Raw genomic sequence first — 20,262 nt, forward strand, 5'->3', positions numbered from 1 at the left:
AACGAAATACCAAATAAGACTAACTTAAAAACTTTATCATTGTTTGTTCACTTGCATATTTTTTTACTAACTTAAGTCGGATTGTCATTGCATCAAAAAGGGGGAGATTGTTGGTGCGGTTAGCACTAACGGTCTAACTCAGTTTTGATGAATGACAAAGTAGGTTAAGTTAGTTTCATATTGATCTAACACTTCTACAAAGTGTTCAGGAGAAGCCCAAACAGGTCGATGGACTGACCGGATGTCTGACACGAAGCCCAGCTAGGTCGACGGACCGACCGGATAGCTAGCACGAAGTCCAGACGGGTCGAAGGGCTGATTGAACGTTTGGCACGAAGTCCAGCTAGGTCGACGGGATGACCGGATAGCTGGCACGAAGTCCAGACAGGTCGACGGTGTAACGACCCGACCCTCTTGGCCCATTTGGCGGCCCATTTGGCGACCCTTGGGTCGTCGACCGTCGGCCCTTATGTCGTCGGCCCATTTGGCGACCTCTCATGTCGTCGACCGACGACCCTTGGCCGTATCGTTACTCACTAGGACTTTCCACCCCTGGTCAATGGATTTTTGCCTCCCCCAGGATTCGAACTCTAAACCTCCAGGCTTAAGTATTAGAGTTTATGAATCCTGGTAACCAAGTGACCCGAGGGTTGCCAAATGGGCCGCCAAATGGGCCAAGAGGGTCGGGTCGTTACAATAAAAGGCGTCTTTTTATTGTAACCCTATTAAACGACCTCCAAAAATTACATAAAAATACTCTAAAAATTTCTAAAAATCTCTAGAATATTTTAAAAGTATTTCCAAATATTTTTATGGACATTTGGAACTCGAAATAAGGAAAATTGGGTCGTTACAATTCTCCCTCCCTTATAAAAAGTTCGTCCTCGAACTTAGAATAATTCTGGATATATTTCTGTCTCATGCTGTCTCCACGCTCCCCTAGTAACTTTCTCGTGCTTCTGGTTCTACCAGATGACTTTTTCTAATGACACTTCTCTGTTTCCTAGTATCTTGTCTGCTCTGTCCACTATCTGTGTCTGCTCTCATAGCTAAGATCCTCTTGGATCTACACTGTCTGAGGCTGAATCACTTGGCTAAGGTCGTGAATACACTTCTTTAGCATGGAGACATGAAATACATTGTGTATTGCTGACATATCTTGAGGTAAGTCTAGCTTGTAAGCTACCTTCCCAATTCTCTCTATGATCGGGGTAGGGTCCTACGTATCGAGGACTTAACTTGCCCTTTTTTCTCTTGGGTTCTCCGATGTACTCGAACTGTGCTTCTGCTTCAGGTTGGAATATGACTTTCTGTTTACGGCACTGTATAGAGGCACCGTATCTGATCAGGAAATTCATTCCAAATATAACATCGTAGTTAGTCATGTCTAGCACTATCAGATCACAAAAGAGTTCTCTGTCTGCTATCATGACGGGCACTGTTCTGAGCCAGTGCGTGGATGCCATAACTTCTCCCGAAGGTAATGTTGTCAGAAACTGACTACTGAGTACCTCTGGGGGTATTGCTAATTTTTCGGCGAACGCCCTGGCTATATAAGAATGGGTTGCCCCAGTATCAAATAGAACAGTAGCACTATACTGTAAAATGTTAATCTGACCTGTGACAACTGTCGAGGCATTGGCTACGTCCTCTCTGGTGAGTGAATAGATCCTCGCATTCGCCATCGCTGGAGGGGCTTCTAATCTGCCCTGGCTGATAGGTGGACCTTCTAGGGCGGCCTGCATCTGATATAACTGAGCTGGCTGGCCTGCATACTGAATCTGCTGTGGCTGAGGGAGACCGATCTTTTTCGGGCACTGCTTGGCCATGTGCCCTTCTTGTCCACATTCAAAGCATCCTCGTGTGCCCTTGCGACAAACCCCTGGGTGGAATTTCCCACAAGTAGCACACTTTGGATAACTGGGTCGCTTGCTAGATGGTCCTCCTTCTGGGTCACTCCCTGATTTGTGCTTGCTGTTGGAGTTCCCTTTCCAATTAGAGCTGTGGCCTTGCTGTTTTTGAGTGTGAGAGTTTCCTTGGCCTTTGGACTCTGAGGAGACTTGCTTCTGCTGCTTGATGCTGTTCTGGTAGTACTCGGTGATCAGAGCACTACTCACTAGTTCTTCTGTGGTTTGTGGCCTATGGATGCCACCAGCCACATTCATCGCTATTTCCGGCCTCAACATTTTGAGCATCAGCCGAACTCGTTCCTTTTCTGTGCTGACTAATTCGGGACATAGACGAGCCAGTCTGTTGAATTTCTTCACGGCTTCCTCAACTGATAGGTTGCCCTGACGAAACTCCGTGAACTCATCGTAGTGGCGGTTTGTGACCCGCATGTGAAAGAACTCCTCGAAGAATTCTTTCTCGAAGTCAGCCCATGTCATCTGGTTCACTGGGCGCTTCGCTCTGACTCTCTCCCACCACATGCGTGCATCACACTTCACCTTCTCCTGTTCTGGCCAGTTTAGAAGCTCCATCGTGCTCTCCAGTGTTTTGAACCAGGCTTGAGCATCCCATGGTTCGCTGGTGCCTGAGAAGTTCTCGGGCTTGATTCGCTGCCACTGGATCAGGTAAGCCTCTCTCTTTGCTTCCGCTGCTGGAGCTACTGGTGCTGTGGGCTGGACTGTTCTGGGGTGACTGTGGGAGTATTCTGCTGATTAGCCTTTAAGGTGGCTGCTGTAACTGAGCCACTAATGCTGTAAGGTCTGGGAGGGGCACTGAACTGCCTGCCTCTTGCTGGGGCTCAGTAGCTGGTGCCTGCTTAGCTGGGCGTCCTCGTGCCATTTCTAAAGACATAGAGGATGTACATAACTAATCTAATCACGTTTAACTAGCTACTATAAACATGTTAGAGGCTATCACACATAAGCATGCTATAATTATCCCTAAACATGAAAGCAAGAAACATAAATAGAGTAAAGGTATTCTTACTTGGAAGACGGCAAGGCTGATGCTGATGTGTGTGATGCTGGAGAATGGGAACTGCTCTGATACCAACTGTAACGACCACCCTTCTTACTACTACTACTACTCTCTAAAGGTGACCGTTACTTGACTACTAACTCTACTTAACCGGTATGATTAAAAATCACATAGAAACTCTACCGAAAAATTTCGGCAGAGTCTCCCCTGTACCGGTGACCCCAAACTGGGATACATAACATGTATACTCAGCCACAGGCGGCTGGAACATATAATTTCACAACCACGCAGTATAATAGCACAATAAAAATATGAAACTACTCTAGCAATGGCAAACAACCATATCACTCCAACAATAGGAGGTATCAAACTACAATGCGGAAATAAACTCAATTACAATCTCAACTTCATAATAACATAAACTAAAACTCTAAACAGGTAGGTCCTGAAAATTCGCTAGCGAACTCTGGATCTCTCTATAGTCCTGGCATCACACACACTGTCACAGCATCTCCTTGTCGCCTTCCTTCTTATACTTTTCCTTTTCCTTTATCTGCAGTAGGAGGAAAATAGTATCTATAAGCTAAAAGCTTAGTGAGCGCTATCCTACTCACAAAACTCGATATGCATGTATATAAATAAAAACATGCTAAAACTGAATGCTAACATGTAAAGCTACTCATGCTCATAAATAGCAAAGAAATCAACTAACTGAAAAGCTAACATGTATAGTTACTCATGCTCATAAATAGCAAAGGAATCATGCTAACTGAAATACTAAACATGCATAGCTAATCATGCTCCTAAACCAATAAAGGAATCATACTGACTGAAATACTAAACATGTACAACTAATCATGCTCATAAATAGCGAAGAAACTAACTGAAAAGCTAACATGTAAAGCTAATCATAGAACTATCATGTGTATCAATAAGAAACTGAATTGATACCTAAGCTAAACTAATTAATGCTAAACTGAGTCTAACTTGTATTCACATAACTAATTTGTGAAGTTTTGAAAACTATTTACATAATAGATTAAAATAATAATCATGCTGCTGATGGACCCGGCAACTGTACTTGCTGTGCACGCATCCCTAACTAAACCCGGGATTGCAAGTTCCGAGTCTAGTAGGGTTTACTAGGTTATCTAAACCTAGGGACGACTGTGGGAGCCCAACCCAATGGATATCTAATCCAGTACAGTGCCATTGCTGAAAATAAAATACTGATTTCATAGCTAATTTTCTTACCTTGCAACTAGGTTATCTGAACCTAGAACTAGGTTATCTGAACCTAGAGTCGACTGAAGCAAGACTAAATAAGTTATTTTAAATGCTTCTACTGCATTTACTGAGCTATTAAAATGTCTACTGTAGCATTATATTGAGCTAAGCATTTTATCAAGCACTTGGTGTGCACTAGAACACACCCTACGTATTGAAAATCTGTATACAAAGCTTAACATAAATCTGCATGCAAAGCTTAACCAAAAATCTGCATATTAAGCCTATCAAAAATCTGCATACTTTACTTATAAAAATCTGCATGCTATAAAAATAGAGTAAAAGCAAGTAACTTTGGGCTTACTGATCATGCTATAACTAAACAAAAGAAAGCAACTTTAAGCCTTTTAACCACACTGTAAAAACAGGGCAAAAGAATGAAACTCTAAGCTTTCTAACATACTGAAAAAAAACAGCAAGGAATGCTACTTTAGGTCTTCTAAACATGCTGTAAAAACAGAATGCTACTTTAGGTCTTCTAAACATGGTATACTTAAAGTAAAGGAATACAAATCTGAACTGCTAACTAAAAATCGAATCAGAAACTAATCCTGCTCACGGCAGGAATAAAAGGTTCTACTGCTGCCACAATCAAAGAAGGAAAAATATAATCCTTGAACTACTCGTAAACCTAAAAACAAGATTTAATAGAATACCTAACCATTCCACTACTTGTCTATTCTTGTTCATTAAGTAAACAATAAAACTAACTAATGCTTGATGCAAAAGAGTTGTCCATGCTCGTACCTCTCAGGGAATCCTACACTGAATTGCTAAATTACAACCATTTCATACTCAATACAGTAAGAAAGGAACTAAGACTGCCACTTAACAGAAATCCGTTCATGGTCATTGAAGTGGCCAGAAACTAAAACTTTCAGTGCTAAATGCAAGGGTTGTTTACACTCTTTGTATAGCAAGGAGATTAAAATCGAATCCATCAAGATCATAAACCTCAAAACATCTGAAAGAAACCGGACAAGAGAAAACTCTCAATCAAAATCCGAAAGCCTCTCCTACTGCAGGTGAGTAGCAACTCACATGTGTTCCTTGGACTTACAGCCGAAGAGAAGAACTTCTAATTCTTCTAGGGCTTGCGGCGAGCTTGAAATCTCGGTCTTCTTCGCGCCTTCGAGTTCTCCTTTACGAGAGGAGCTTGGATCGGTGAAGAACTCACGGAAGAAGACGCTCGCCGACCGCCGGAGACGAAGCCCTAATACTTAAGCCTGGAGGTTTAGAGCTCACTTGGTTACCAGGATTCATAAACTCTAATACTTAAGCCTGGAGGTTTAGAGTTCGAATCCTGGGGGAGGCAAAAATCCACTGGCCAGGGGTGGAAAGTCCTAGTGAGTAACGGCACGGCCAAGGGTCGTCGGTCGACGACATAGAGGTCGCCAAATAGGCTGACGACATAAGGGCCGCCAGTTGGGCCGCCACAAGGGCCGCCCAAGAGGTCAGAGGGCCGGGTCGTTACAGACGGGCTGACCGGACATCTGGCGGGTAAGTTGAGGTAAATCACTGGAGGGGAGTGACTGTGAGGACGCATTCCCGGGAAGGGAACTTAGGCGTCAATCCAACTTAGAATCATTTCAAAACTCTAAGTTGAGATCTTGACTAGATTCCGGTCTCGATGAGGCGAAATCTAATTACTACACTATTCCTTTTTATGACTATGCTGTGTTAATACTTTGTTTTGCAAGGTAGTTTGCATTTTGCCACAGACTAATACTTTTATACAGGTAGCTGGTAAAGTGGAGGTCCGGGCACCCGGAAGGGATCCGGACGTCTGGAAGGGATCTGGGCACCCGAAATGGGTATGGCCGCCCGAAATACAAAACTTATCCCCAACGAGCTTCATCACGTGGAGCACCCTGGTTGGCTCGGGTATGTCACATTCAGGGTGCCCCAAAGGGATCCAGGTACCCCGAACCTCCTATATAAGGAGGATGAAGGCTGGAGCAAATTAACAACGACAAGATCTCTCATCACGTGCTCTGCTGTGCTCCTGGGACTCCACGACCGACAAAGTGCTGTTTTCTGTTTCCTTCTTTTCATTGTCGGTATTTGTTTTTCTATTAACATTCTTGTAATTCAATTTTGTAATCAATATTCCGAATTGCTAGTAAATTTCCCAACGAAAGTACTCGACGAATGTGAGCCTTGGAGTAGGAGTCATTGAAGGCTCCGAACCAAGTAAAAAATACTTGTGTTAGCATTGTTATTTTTTTTTTCCGTTGCGTACTAAAGTTTTTAATCGATATTCACCCCCCCCTCTCTATCGAATTCACGATCCAACAATATTAATCGGTCTACAATTGAACATATTGAACTTTTTAAGAACCTCTTTTGTATAACTTTCTTGTGAAATAGAAGTTCCATCCTCCATTTGCTTTACTTGGATTCCCAAGAAATAAGTCATGAGTTCCATGTCAGTCGTCTCAGATTCATGACTTGACTCATGGTTATCTTGATTTTTTTTTCAATCATTTTTTTATTATTTCCTATAAATATGAGATCATCCACATAAATGCAAACAAGTAAGAAACCTTGACCTTCTTCTTTCATATAGAGTGCATACTCGTGGGTGCATCTCAAGAAACCATTTTCTTGCAAATACTTGTCAAGTTGATTGTTCTAAGCTCTTGAAACAGATTGCTTTGGAAAGCTCTTTCTTGGTGCTTGCCCTACTCTAAGACCTCCCCTCAACTTCATTCAAGGTTACCATTGTTGGAAGGTGATGGACTCTCAAAAGCTTTATAGGAAGATAAGAGGAGTTGTAGCATAATGACTTTGTATTGAAAAAAAAATACTTGTCAAGTTGATTGTTCCAAGCTTTTAACATCTGTTTAAGACCATAAAATGTCTTCTTTAGCTTCAAGACCTTGTCTTCATGCCCCTTAACCACATATCCAATAGGTTGCTCAATGTAAATATTTTTATTAAGATAATCATTAAGAAAGGTAACTTTAACATCTAATTGATAAATCTTCGAATGATTTTAAACGACAAGAGATATCAACAAACGAATTATCTCCAATCGAACTACTGGAGCAAATACCTCGTCATAATCAATACCTTATTTTTGTTGGTAGTCTTTAGCAACAAGTCATGTTTTATACCTTTCTGCTTCTCCATTGACATTCTTCTTTGTTTTGTATATCCATTTAACTCCAATAGTCTTATGGTCTTTTGGAATAGATACTAACTCTCAAGTATCGTTCTTCACAATGGTTTGCATTTCTTCATCCATGGTTTCTCTCCATTTTTCATCCTCATCCATGGTTCCTCTCCATTTCTCATCCTCTTTTGCTTCTTCAAAGCTCAAAGATTTAATATCTTCAAGTAAACAAAACAAACTCATTTTTCATGAATAGCATGAGTTTCATTGTAGATGTCATCAAGACTTCAATATAATAATTAATCTAATTATTATATTAATTGAATTAAATTAATTAGTTGACTTAGATTAGTTAAATTGAATTAAATAAATTAGTTAAATTGAACTCTAAACCTATACTCTATATCTTATATAATCTATTTCATATAATGCCTACGTTGAGCCACATATCATGCTCAACGTAAAAGTTTTCATCAATTCTTCTGTATTATATTTTAACATATTTGAGTAGCCAAAATAAATAATGAATAGTATATTTAAACTCCTTACAATCTCAGAAATCCATAGAAACTAAAATAAATGCAATCAAAACTCTCTAGGTCCATAAGTGGATTTTGATTGAAATCCATTGATGGACATAGAGAGCTCCGATTCCATCCATTTCAGTTTATGTGGATTTCTGATATTGTAAGGAGTTCAAATATGCTATATTATTTATTTTAACTTCTAGAAGGTATTAAAATATAATAAAAAAATCAGCAAAAATTCCCATACGTTGCGCCTGATATGACCATATTAGGCCTAACATATGTATGATATGGAATCATATCAGACCCAACCTATGAGAATTTTTACTGATTCTTTTTATTATATTATAACACATTCTAGAAGTTAAAATAAATAATGAATATCATATTTTAACTCCTTGCAATATCAGAAATTCATTAATGAACCTACAGAGCTCCAATTGAGTCCATTTCAGTTCTTGTGGATTTCTGATGTTACAAGGAGTTCAAATATGCTAACTATTGTTTATTTTTACGTCCAAAAGGTATTAAAATATAATAAGAAAGAATCAATAAAAAATCTCCACGTTGGGCATGATATGAATTATATTAGGCATATATTTTATAGATTCATCATTATTATAATTTTACACTTCTGTAGAAGCCAAAATAAATAATGGATCAATTTCTGTCTATTTCTGAGGTTACAAAGAGTTCAAATATGTTATTTATTGATTATTTAAACTTCTTCAAATGTATTAAAATATTATCAAAAAATTAACTAAACTCTAAATATCGTGGGTCTGATAAGATTTGTATATCAGACCTATGTTATGTATGCATGCATGTATGCATGAAAAAAAAAAGAGGAAATAGAAGAGAGGAGAGGGAAAATAAAATTGGCTGATTTAGTAAATATTTAAAATAGCGTGGGTCTTTTGATAAATTTAAAAATCTCTGATGCATTGACAGATCAAATAAAATTGGTTGATTTAGTAAATATTCAAAATAGCGTGGGTCTTTTGATAAATTTAAAAATCTATGATGCATCGACAAATTGCCGAAGAAAGAATTCTGTTGAACTCCATGGTTCATTGGCATTGCTGCTTGGTCTTTCCTTCCTTCCTTTGCGGACATGGCGAGTCCCGGCGACAACGAGCACCAGTCGAAGAACCGGAAAAAGAAGGCGGCGATCGGGAAGGAAATAGGCGGGAGGTGGCCGCTTATCAAGCCGAAGAAGGATCTCCAGATCAACCGCCTCAAGGGCACCAATTTGTTCACGGTTTTATTTCTCAGACCGCCCCCTTTTACCACTTCCTGTTCTCCGCTTTTGTTTTTCTTCTTGAAATTTTTAGTTTTAAAATCCCAACTGATTTTTCTTGCAAAATTCTGAATTGAAGATGCATGTTCGAGTGTTATTTAGCAAAAAAAAAAAAAAAAAAAAAAACAAAAACAAAAAATGGCAGAAGAACCAAAGAATACTGTGTTTTTCCCAAACCTAATCGTGAGAAACAATGAGTTTCTTAGAGTTTGTACTAATAATGAGATGAGCAGGTTACGGTTCATGAAAATCATGCAATAAATTGGAAAGATACCCCATAATCGTGTATTATTATGAACTTCTCAGGATCCAGTGCCAAATTTTTTGTTATCCACCTTTGTCCGGCTAATTGACTGCTAAATGGCTATTTTTTCACTATGATTTTATATTCCACCCTATTTTCTGAAGAAATGTAATAGAGGATTTATTGATGGGTTGTTAGGGCATTGAAATTAATTATTTTACCTGAACTATGTGGCTGGATAAGAATCCCTGCCTTGTCACATTGGATATGTATTTGGTTCTTCAATAGTTATTTAGAGTGCCAAACATTTGGTTTTGTGGCATGGGTGAGGTTGGTGAGCATACAACTACTTTAGCTTGATTCCCAGTATTACTGTATTTGTTGCTCTTTCTTTTGGAATGCAACTGTTACATTGTTGGCTATTCTAAGTTCATTGTATCTCTTAATTTCACATAGCAATTTTCTGGAATATTATGATTCTAAGTAAATGGGTATGAGACATTATGCAAAGAGTACTCATTCTTCTCACAGCTTTTTCACTGTACTCATTCCTATGTAAAAGCAAGCATGTTAGCAAAAATAGATCTGTGAAAACAAAAAGTGATTTAAGGATAGGAGATGACACTAATCAGACTCATGTTCCAATTTTTTAAACACCTACTGCATAACCTGATCATGTGGACAGACTGAGCTTTGGATTTAATGTACACGAGATGTTTTTTTATTGCAAATCATCTGTCACGTTGCATTGATATTATGACTTTCATGTCAACCCTGTATCCAAGCCTCATCTGCTGATGTTAACTTGTTACAATCTTTAGTTCAATGTGTTATGCTATATCCATTAATTTAGCTTCCACCAATTCAAGTATTGTATTTTTCAAGCTACTATAGTCTTTTATTATTGCATTACTGGTTCTATGTCTGGTTGATGTTTGGAAATGGGACTTCATGTTCATTCCTACTGTCTTTTTCATTCTTTTGTCTAGTTACCTACAATGTGTCAATGATCTGTGAATGTGACTATCAAACTACTGGGAGCACGATCACCAGATTCATCTATTAGGATGAAAATTAGTATGTTATCCCATCAATTTTCGTTATATATTATATGTGAAAACTTTGCTAGAATAGAACTATCACTGAAAGCTTAAGCTAGTAGGAACAGAACCTATCTATGCATATTTACCAAGTCCAACACATGAAATAGCTCAGTTTGTTAGAGATAAGTTATGGACGCTAGATAAATAACAAACAAGTTAACTATATGAAAACTATGTAATTAACTTTAGCTAGTTTATATATTTAAATTTTACTGTAATAGTCAATCAATTTTTTTCTTAAGTAACTAATACTCTTAAATTATTTATAAAATTATTGTTCTAATTGATTTAAATTTCACCATAAATCAAGTTAACTTTGATATAATTGTAAATGAAGTAAACTTTTGCTTATAGTTTAATAATTAGCAATAATAATATTGTTTAAAGTATTTCCAATAAAAACTTCAGGCGGAGTAACTGAAGCATTTCCAATAAAGATAGGGTTACATCAAGGATCAACTCTAAGTCCCTATCTTTTTATACTAATTATGGACGAACTCACTGCGCACATTCAAGACACAATACCGTGTGCATATTATTTGCAGATGATATTATTCTGATAGATGAAACACGTGAAGGAGTAAATGCTAAACTAGAATCCTAGAGGGAAACACAAGAAGAGAAAGATTTTAAGCTTAGTAGCTTAAAGACAGAATATATGGAATTTAAGTTTAACAATATTAGAAGTAATGAAACAATTGTAAGATAGGAAAAGACGAGTTGCCCTGAACCGAGAGATTTAAATATTTAGGATCATTTTTGCAAAACGATGGAGCGATTGAGAGAGATGTCTTATATAGAATACAAGCAGGATGGGTAAATGGAGGGGAGTATCGAGTGTTTTATGTGACCGTAAAGTACCTCTTAAACTTAAAGGTAAGTTCTATAAAACTGCAATTAGACCTGCTATGTTACATGGAGCTGAATGTTGGGCTATGACTCGAGCACATGAGCAGAAGATGAGAGTTGCAGAGATGAGGATGTTAAGGTGGATGTGTGGGCATACGAGGATGAATAAAATAAGAAATGAGAGCATTAGAGAGAAAGTCGGAGTTGCATCTATTGAGGAAAAACTCCGAGAGACACGTTTAAGATGGTACGGATATGTACTTAGACGACCAATAAATGCTCTAGTTAGGCGATGTGAAACTATGATAAACATGCATATCAAACGAGGAAGAGGAAGACCAAAAAAGACTTGGGTAATAATAATAAAACAAGATAAAATTTATTTAAATATAGATGATGATATAATAGGAGATAGAGTTCAATGACGTAAAATGATTCATACAGCCGACCCCATTTAGTGGGAAAAAGTTTGGTTGTTGTTGTAACAATATTGTTTAAAGTTTATACTACTATATCAATTTTTTTTATATTTAAATTAAATTAATTTTTATTGTATATACTAATAACTTTTTATACTTATAACTATTTAGCAAGGAACCAATTTAGACATTCATATCCTTATCAGTAAATTAGGTGTTGGCGTGTTGCAAGCTTCTTCAATCACGCTCTGATGTATTGTTTTATAAAGAAACGAGATGATAATGTGTTTGGTTGAATAAAAATGAAACAAGGATTAAGAAATCTTTTAATCTTGTTCCACTTTATATTTATGGTTATCTTCTGCATGTTAATCTGTACTTGTATGCTCAAATGTGCTCAAAAGCTGTGGAAGGTAGCATAGTTTATGAAATTAGGTTACAAAATTAAGGTCAAGCAAACAAACAAGAATATATCATGTTTGGTTAAGAAGCAAAGAAACAAGAAAGATAGTTATAAGTCAAGGCAAGAATGTGTATATGGGTGCTTAAGACACTAGCTAGCATGTGATTTATTTAAAAGTCAAACTCTTATGCTATATATAGTATGACTTGTATACCTTTAGTCCTATAACATGGGCTCAAGTGTTGATCGGTTTCACTTGGCACAACTGGAATACTTTTATTGTGCCAATACAGGTAATGTTGGCATAGTTACTGCCTATTTCAGCCGGTATCGCCAAGAACCAAGACAAGACAAGTCTCTCCAATAATGAGAGGAGTGTAAGAGAGGATAATCCAACCAAAGCAATACTAACAGCAAAGGAGTCATATTAGAGTCAAAAAAGCGAATAGGGTGCTTGTTGGTGTTTTGCCTCCTACTATGCCAATTTAATTCAAAGTCTATGGTTAACTGAGATATATTTATAAATATGTGATGGAACTATCCAACTCTAGATGTTGTAGGGGCATTTTTAATCTAGTTCTTGAAAATTTATGAGGTGGATGCTACAAGAACCAATGTTCTCATCCTGCATGACAATTGTTGTTGGGATATTTTTGTAACTTGTTGCACTAAAGATTAAAGGACTGAAACTCATTTGAGTTGATTGGTGTGTTCTAAATTGTGTCAGATGTTAGCACGACATGGTACTGAATGATATACCGAAAACTCTTGCATGAAATGATACTTTAAAAATCTTTTTATCTCGATAGAAATTTTTGCTGCTAAAAAGAAGTCTGAAATGAACCTCAAGCATAATTACGACTGAATACTTTTGCAGATAGCAAACTTCTTCAGTAGCATTGAGTCAAAGGCCTACGTGGAAGCTGCAGAATCTTTTGGCTTTATTCACCAAGGAAGCCAGGGTCCAGCTAAAGGCGAAGCTTTTAGGGATAATGATCGCATGTCAGTTACTGATCCTTTACTCGCTGAAATCATTTGGCAATCAGGCTTGAAAAGAGTGTTTGATGATATCAAGCTCCAGGGGAAGGTTGCCGTCGGTCTGAATCCAAATATACGTTTTTACAGGTAATAACAAGATATTTACTATTTATTTCATTTTTTAGTTTATTGCTTTTCATGCTTTTGGTAGATATATTAGTTTTGCTCTTTGTTATATAAGATACTTGTAGAAGTTGAATAGCAAAATTTTGCCTTAATCTAAATCATTTTTAAAACACTTTAGAATGCGTTATTTTTAGTGGCTTTGACCTAACTTTAGCACTCAGTTATAATCATTAACCATTTTGACCTCTGCAATGTGGGTTTATAATTGATGATTCCATGGTTTGAAATTTCTATCCAACCTCGGCTGAAATGTAAATATGTCGGCAGTGCTTTATGGCGTGCCTATTAGTACGAGGCCCCAGAGTTGATGACTTTCGATATCATCTACATTGACAAGTTTCACATGTTTAATAGGCAGAACAATAAAGTTCACTCATACTGCTTGGGGACAACTCAGAATTATAAATCTTTGATTTACTACAATATTAGATGATGCATTATAGACCTGATTATTTTTGTAAAAATCTATAACTTGTTTTATATCTATCAGATATACAGTGGGGCAAAGGTTTGGTCGGCATATCGACGAGAGCGTTGATCTCGGAGGAGGGCAAACAACCCAATATACCCTACTAATATATCTTACCGGAAAGAGCAGCAATAAGGATAAATCCCTGCAATCTTTGGTTGGAGGTGAAACTGTTTTCTATGATCAAGGAAGAGGGATTGTTGCAGAGGTAAGTATCACTAATAGCAACTAGATTTCATCGAAATGTTTTGGTTCACTCGTTATCAAATAAATATGTATCGAACTAACGACAGTCTTTACGCAGGTTGCTCCAGTAGAAGGAATGGCACTTCTCCACATCCACGGACACAAGTGCATGCTCCATGAAGCTCGTACCGTAATGAAAAACACAAAATATGTATTGCGCTCGGATGTGGTCTTCGCTTGACGAGTTTGATTTGCCTTTCTTCCTCTACTGCAACAAATCCGTGTCATGTTTTCATTGTAGAATCCGGATTAGGTAAGCCATGCGACTTTTGAGATCATTGAGGCTTCTTGACGTGTAGCTAACTCCTTCATAACAAGGAGCAATCGAAGAAAAGAATGACAATTATTTTTGATACCGTAAGTATTTTTCCATCCCCTCAAGTTATTTGACATCATATTATCATCTACTGGAATTATATTGAATTGTCTTTTAGATCTTGATATTTCTATTATTATTTTTTAATTATTATTTAGCTTATAGCTCTCATCTCTACCTTTATATATAGAAACGAATAAAGGTTGAAGAAATTTTAATAGAAATGAATATTTTGAAAGTCAATTTTTAAATATATATAAATTATATTTTAAATTTATTTGGATGAATTGAGAGAAATTGTTTTTTTTTATTATCATTCTTATTATTTGGTGATGCAATTTTTTCTATCCGATTAAGCGGGACGATTTGCGTTTTAGATTAGATTAGAAATATTAAGTGTTCGTTTCATTTTTTTATCACCGCACCATGAAAGATTAATTAAGAGACAATGAATTAATTTATTCTATGAAATCTTAGCCTTCGTAGAAACCTCCGTCACTCCTGAAAGCTAGACTTTATTACATGTCTTAGAAAACATAACGATATGTTCAATTGGCCTAGCTAATCTTCTCGATCTTCATATTCCTCCAAATGAAACGTGTAATTAAAATGATACTAAATTTCCTGATTGTAGTAGCTAACTAAATTTATCAATAATTATATATATAAGAATATTTTTCTCCCTTTCTAATAAAAAAGAAAAATATAGAATATTTTTATTAATTATTACACATGCCCTGTTTTACTCTACTACTGTCTAACTGCGTTCATCAGTAATTATATAAGATTTTTTTTCTCACTTTTTAATAAAAAAGAAAAATATAGAATGTTTTTATTAATTATTACGCATTATGATTGGTATATAGTAGAACTGCTCGCCTTTTGACCAAGTGAAGCCTCTCTCTTTCTCACCACTACAAACCCTACCGATAGAAGAAACCAAGACGACCGATAAGGGAACCCTACCCGATTCGATCTCCGTGAAGCAGCGGCCATGGCGGATGGATTCGAGGACAAATTGGGCTACTTCCAGGCCATTACCGGCATCGAAGATCCCGATCTCTGCACCGATATCCTCTCCGCCCATAATTGGGATCTTGAGCTCGCCATCGCCTCTATCACATCCAATGCCCCATCCTCCTCATCTGCCGCCGCCGCAGCAAATCCTTTCCCCGCCGCCGCTTCCTCCTCCGCCCCTACACCAGCCGTGGTCGCCGGCCCGGCTCCCGGCATCGCCTGGCGGATCGTCACCCTCCCTTTCTACGTCGTCTCCGGCGCCGTTGGCCTCGGTTTCTGGATCGCAGGCGGAGTCCTCAATCGCACCATCGGCATCCTCGGCTATCTTGCCTCGCCACGCGGCGCGGAGGGCGACCGCCTGATCCCCGTCTCGGACTCCACGGCCGAGGCGGGGGACTTCGTCGCCGCCTTTGAGAGGGATTACCCTGCCGACACCAGGCCTCGCTTCGCTGCCGAGGGGTTCATGGACGCCCTACTGCGCGCACAGCGGGAATTCAAGCTGATGCTCGTGTACCTGCACTCTCCTGAGCACCCGGATGTGCCGGCCTTCTGCGAGGGAACCCTGTGCTCGCCCCCAGTGGTTGCTTTTCTAACTGAAAATTTTGTGGTTTGGGGCGGGAGCATTAGGAGAGAGGAAGGATTTAAGATGAGTAATAGCCTCAAGGCTTCCCGCTTTCCATTCTGTGCCATAGTCATGGCCACCGACAACCAAAGGATTGCCCTCCTTCATCAGGTACATCACTCTTTGTAGTCTTCAATATATATACTCTAATTAATTCTTGTTGTCATCAGAGGAGAAGCTTTTTGCCATAGCTACTAGACTGTTGCCCTTCTCCTTTTGGAATTCTGTAAAGCAATGCACACATCTGATAGTTTAGCGCATTTATTATCTTGGTTTATGCCCATGATTTTTATACAGTCGCAAATATTATTATTCTTTTTTTAAAAAAAAAAGATTCTAGTTAATGTAACTAAAAAGGAATTTTGTATTGTCTAAATGTGACTGGTGATAGATATCATCTTTGCATAGTTCAACAAAGGGATTAGATCTATGTAACCGACTCAAAAAATAATTTATACTAACACTGCTTGATGATGAATGTGACTGGTGATAGATAATACGTTCACCTTTTGATTGATTGACTTTAGTATTTATACTTTTAAAAATTGTTTTTACTCTTCAACGTCAAAGAAAGCCTGTCTGGTCCTTACTTCTTACACGTGGTTCTCTCTAGGTTTATGTGTTAAAAGTTGTCTACTTATCTGTGTTTATAGCACGCACTCCCTTTCATCTCCTTCTGTTAGATGTATAGTTGGCATAATGTTACACTATTTTCTTGTCCATAAATTATATACTATTTTCTTTTTCATAATTCATATGTTATTTTCTTGTTCATAAATTATATACTTATTTCTTTTTCATAATTCATATGTTATTTTCTTGTGCATATACTTTTGAGGGGTGGTACATTTTCTTAATGGCTTTCTAGTTGTTATATCCTATACATTATGCAGATTGAGGGCCCCAAGCCACCTGAAGAAATGCTTACATTGCTTCAACGTGTATTTGAAGAATGTGCCCCATCATTAATTGCTGCAAGGATAGAATCTGAAGAGCGGCGAAACAATCAGCGTTTACGAGAAGAGCAAGATGCTGCATATAGAGCAGCACTTGAAGCTGATCAAGTATGCCAGTGTTTTTTATTAAGTTGGGTTTTGGTTTATTGATGGTTTTATGCATCTGCACTATCATAAACATCGGATAATGTGCCATATTACTGCAAGTTCTATGCATACCATGTCAGCATTTAAAACCTATGCAACTTGTAACAAATCAGGCAAGAGAGCGTCAACTGAAGGAAGAGGAAGATAGGTTGAAGAGAGAGGCTGAAGAGGCTGAAAGGAAGCGTAAGGAAGAAGAAGAGGCCTTGGCAAGAGCTGCTCATGAAGCTGCTGAAAAAGAAGCTGCTCTTACTAGAAGACGGCAAGAGAAAGCAATGGCATTGGGTGCTGAACCTGACAAAGGGCCTAACGTTACACGAGTAAGTGTCACAAAGCTCTCTATTTTCTGAATGGAGTATTCCAGAGTTTATACTCCCTAAAGCCATCTATTGAAGATACCTACTGTTATGAAGAGACCATGATAAGAGGTTTTTCAAGTTAACAATACTTTTTGACTCTTTTTAGTAACTATTATATAGAACATCTATTTTTCTAGATAATGATATTATTGTATTACCAGTTTATGAAACATTAAAATACCTTTCTTGTTTCAAAAAAGTTATCTGTTTATAACTAAAATTTTATTCTCATGGCACTAATACATTGCCCATGGACACTAATGTCATCAATTCAAGTTTAACCATAATGAATTTCTGGTGGTTCTCATGCATTGAGTGCAATGATTGGAAACTAGAGAAGCTAAAACTAGTAGGATAAGAAAAAAAAAATCATGATCTTTGCTTACGTGCAGTGAATGTATCAATTTTGTGCAGAAATTCCAATATATTTCTGCTTATTTCTTTTGCTAGTAATATAAATTGTGTATAAATTGTGTATAGATTGTGGCATAATTGATTATTCTGTTGCTTATTGCTAGAAAGTGCTCAATGATGCCATATTTGCTTTTTATGGACAGTAGATTCCTTAAACAAGTATTATTGTCCTCTGTTTCAATCACAATCCTTGGCTAGAGCTGCGTTGCATATCTTGAAACTAATCATGTTTTGAACTAGTTTTTATCTCCTAATGTTCAGTTGGAAAAGTTGACTTAAGATGTTGGATTGACATCTTAAATCTTCATTGACAATATAGCAGATTTTTCGTAATTATGCCGTCAATTGTTTGGTCACGCTTTACATTATTTTTAGTATGCATTTCTTGTTTGCTTAGTTTTACCAAGCTTATTCATTTAGTACAATTTTTTGTCTAGTGTTTTTGGTTTCATAGACAACAATATCTCATTTGCAATTTAATGAGCATATATTTGTATCCAATTAACGACATGTGTATTATCAATTGAAATCAGCTGGTAAATGTATTTTTATACGTGTAATTTGTGGCCTCTGATTGATAGAATTGGGTTAGAGAATTAAGAGAAAATGTAACAAAAGATTAAGGGAAGTTATGACTGAAATCCTTATGTTGTTTATGAGATATCAGTTAAAGTTTATATACTATTTATATGAATGTATGTAATAATTTAAACATTATCTTGGGTTACAGAACTGATGCAAACATTATGATCACTTTCAGGTGCTTGTTCGATTCCCAACTGGAGAGCGCAAGGAGAGGAGGTTTGACTGTACCACAACAATCAGCTCTCTATACGACTATGTTGATTCCTTGGGATGCTTGGAAGCAGAAAACTACACCCTAGTTTCTAACTTTCCCCGTGTGACCTATGGCTCTGAAAAGCATTCGTTGACGCTAAAGGAAGCCGGCTTGCACCCACAAGCGAGCCTTTTCGTCGAGATTGACTCATGAGAAATGTTGTCGAGATCTTGTTTCTATCAACTCAATCCTTGGAACTTTCACACTGCCTGTAGATTCACTGTTTTTTTTTTTGTTGCTTGAAGCGGGAAAAAAACACTAGGATAAAGAATTTCATGAACTTAGCCTAATTGAAGGTCAAATTCTCATAGAATGATCCGACTTTGCTGTTAGAAAAATAAGCTCTATGCAAGTTTAACTGCCCTGGCAAAGATATTTGTTGCACTTGAAAAAGTTTCTTTATGCTTGTTTACCAAATGGACAAAGCATAATTTGACCACATCTGATTCTTTGTAGCGATTGTAACTTGCTTTTATAGGTGTCTTGCTATCTGTTTCTGGTTGTGATATTCTGATTATCACCTTCATAGTGCACTTCCTATTGCTCACAAATTGCCACTTTTATTTGCTCTAGGGAGCTGTAAACAAGTTCTCATGCTTGTTTATTACGGAGAATAGGGGAAGGGAAACACATGATGAGCTCAAAACTACTCTCCATGTTTACCTTTTTGTTGCTCAAAACCGCTTCTACATGTTTCAGTTGTCACTGTTCATCTATATATATATATATAGGGATGTAAACGAGCCGAACTGAGTCGAATAGTATTAGGCTCGTTTAAGTTATATTCGGGCTCGAGCTCGAATCGAGCTTTTATCACAAGGCTTGAGTTCGGTTCGTTTTAGAATTATCAAGTTCGCGAACAGTTCGAGCTCGGCTCGTTATTAGCTCGATTATCAAAGTTAACGAGTCTAATTCGTTAAGCGAGCTCGAGCTCATTTTTGACTCGTTTTAAAATTCGTTTTTTGGCTCATTTTAAAATTTATTTTAAGGCTCTTTTTCGAGTTCATTTTTTGGCTCGGTTTAAGGCTCGTTTTAAGGTTCGTTTTTTTGACTCACGAGTCTATAAATGAACATATTCGCGAGTTCACGAGTCGAATATCCTTAAGCTCAAGCTTGGCTCGATAAAACTATCAAGTTCGAAATTGAGTTCGAGCTCGATTCGATAAGATAAACGAACGAATTTGAACGAATTTTTTATCGAATTGAGCTCCGAATAATTCATAAATCGTTTGGTTCATTTTCATCCCTATCTATATATTTTTGATTTACATCCCTATCTATATGTTTTTGCTTTACGTGCTTGATTGACTTGCTCTAATCTCTACGTTCCTCTGACTCCGCTTACCGTTTTTTTCTTTCAATATTCAACCTTGGTGCACACATACAACAACCTTATCATAGCACAGAGGCTCTAGGGATCTTGCTGGTCCTCGTGTCTTTATTTTAAATTATTTTTCATATTTTAAATTATTTTTTAAAAATAATTTGTAGCATTAAATTTATAGCTCGATAGGCAGACCCAATCTGGCCCAAGCTCAAAGA

The 20,262-nt window shown here is 37.5% G+C and overlaps 2 protein-coding genes across 2 annotated transcripts; both read left to right on the forward strand.

Moving 5' to 3' along the window:
• The first annotated feature begins 8,901 nt into the window (after positions 1–8,901).
• LOC122018509 lies at positions 8,902–14,451 on the forward strand. Its single transcript, XM_042575846.1, has 4 exons — positions 8,902–9,118; positions 13,053–13,300; positions 13,830–14,016; positions 14,113–14,451. The coding sequence occupies exons 1-4, from the start codon at positions 8,972–8,974 to the stop codon at positions 14,233–14,235; spliced, it is 705 nt and encodes a 234-aa protein (XP_042431780.1). The 5' UTR covers positions 8,902–8,971; the 3' UTR covers positions 14,236–14,451.
• An 801-nt stretch (positions 14,452–15,252) lies between these two features.
• Positions 15,253–19,113, forward strand: LOC122020734 (plant UBX domain-containing protein 10-like). Its single transcript, XM_042578754.1, has 4 exons — positions 15,253–16,120; positions 16,903–17,073; positions 17,226–17,429; positions 18,643–19,113. Exons 1-4 carry the CDS (start codon positions 15,365–15,367, stop codon positions 18,871–18,873), a joined length of 1,362 nt encoding a protein of 453 aa, XP_042434688.1. The 5' UTR covers positions 15,253–15,364; the 3' UTR covers positions 18,874–19,113.
• Positions 19,114–20,262: the final 1,149 nt, after the last annotated feature.

Source organism: Zingiber officinale, chromosome 9A (genome assembly GCF_018446385.1).
Source record: "Zingiber officinale cultivar Zhangliang chromosome 9A, Zo_v1.1, whole genome shotgun sequence".
NCBI lineage: Eukaryota > Viridiplantae > Streptophyta > Magnoliopsida > Zingiberales > Zingiberaceae > Zingiber > Zingiber officinale.

Excerpts from the sequence above, each read along its gene's own strand:
- LOC122018509 (XM_042575846.1), top strand. The coding sequence starts at position 8,972 with ATGGCGAGTCCCGGCGACAACGAGCACCAGTCGAAGAACCGGAAAAAG. Across the intron at positions 13,301-13,829 it reads CCAAATATACGTTTTTACAG|ATATACAGTGGGGCAAAGGT; the intron begins GTAATAACAAGA and ends TATATCTATCAG. Across the intron at positions 14,017-14,112 it reads GAAGAGGGATTGTTGCAGAG|GTTGCTCCAGTAGAAGGAAT; the intron begins GTAAGTATCACT and ends GTCTTTACGCAG.
- LOC122020734 (XM_042578754.1), top strand. The coding sequence starts at position 15,365 with ATGGCGGATGGATTCGAGGACAAATTGGGCTACTTCCAGGCCATTACC. Across the intron at positions 16,121-16,902 it reads GGATTGCCCTCCTTCATCAG|ATTGAGGGCCCCAAGCCACC; the intron begins GTACATCACTCT and ends TACATTATGCAG. Across the intron at positions 17,430-18,642 it reads AAGGGCCTAACGTTACACGA|GTGCTTGTTCGATTCCCAAC; the intron begins GTAAGTGTCACA and ends GATCACTTTCAG.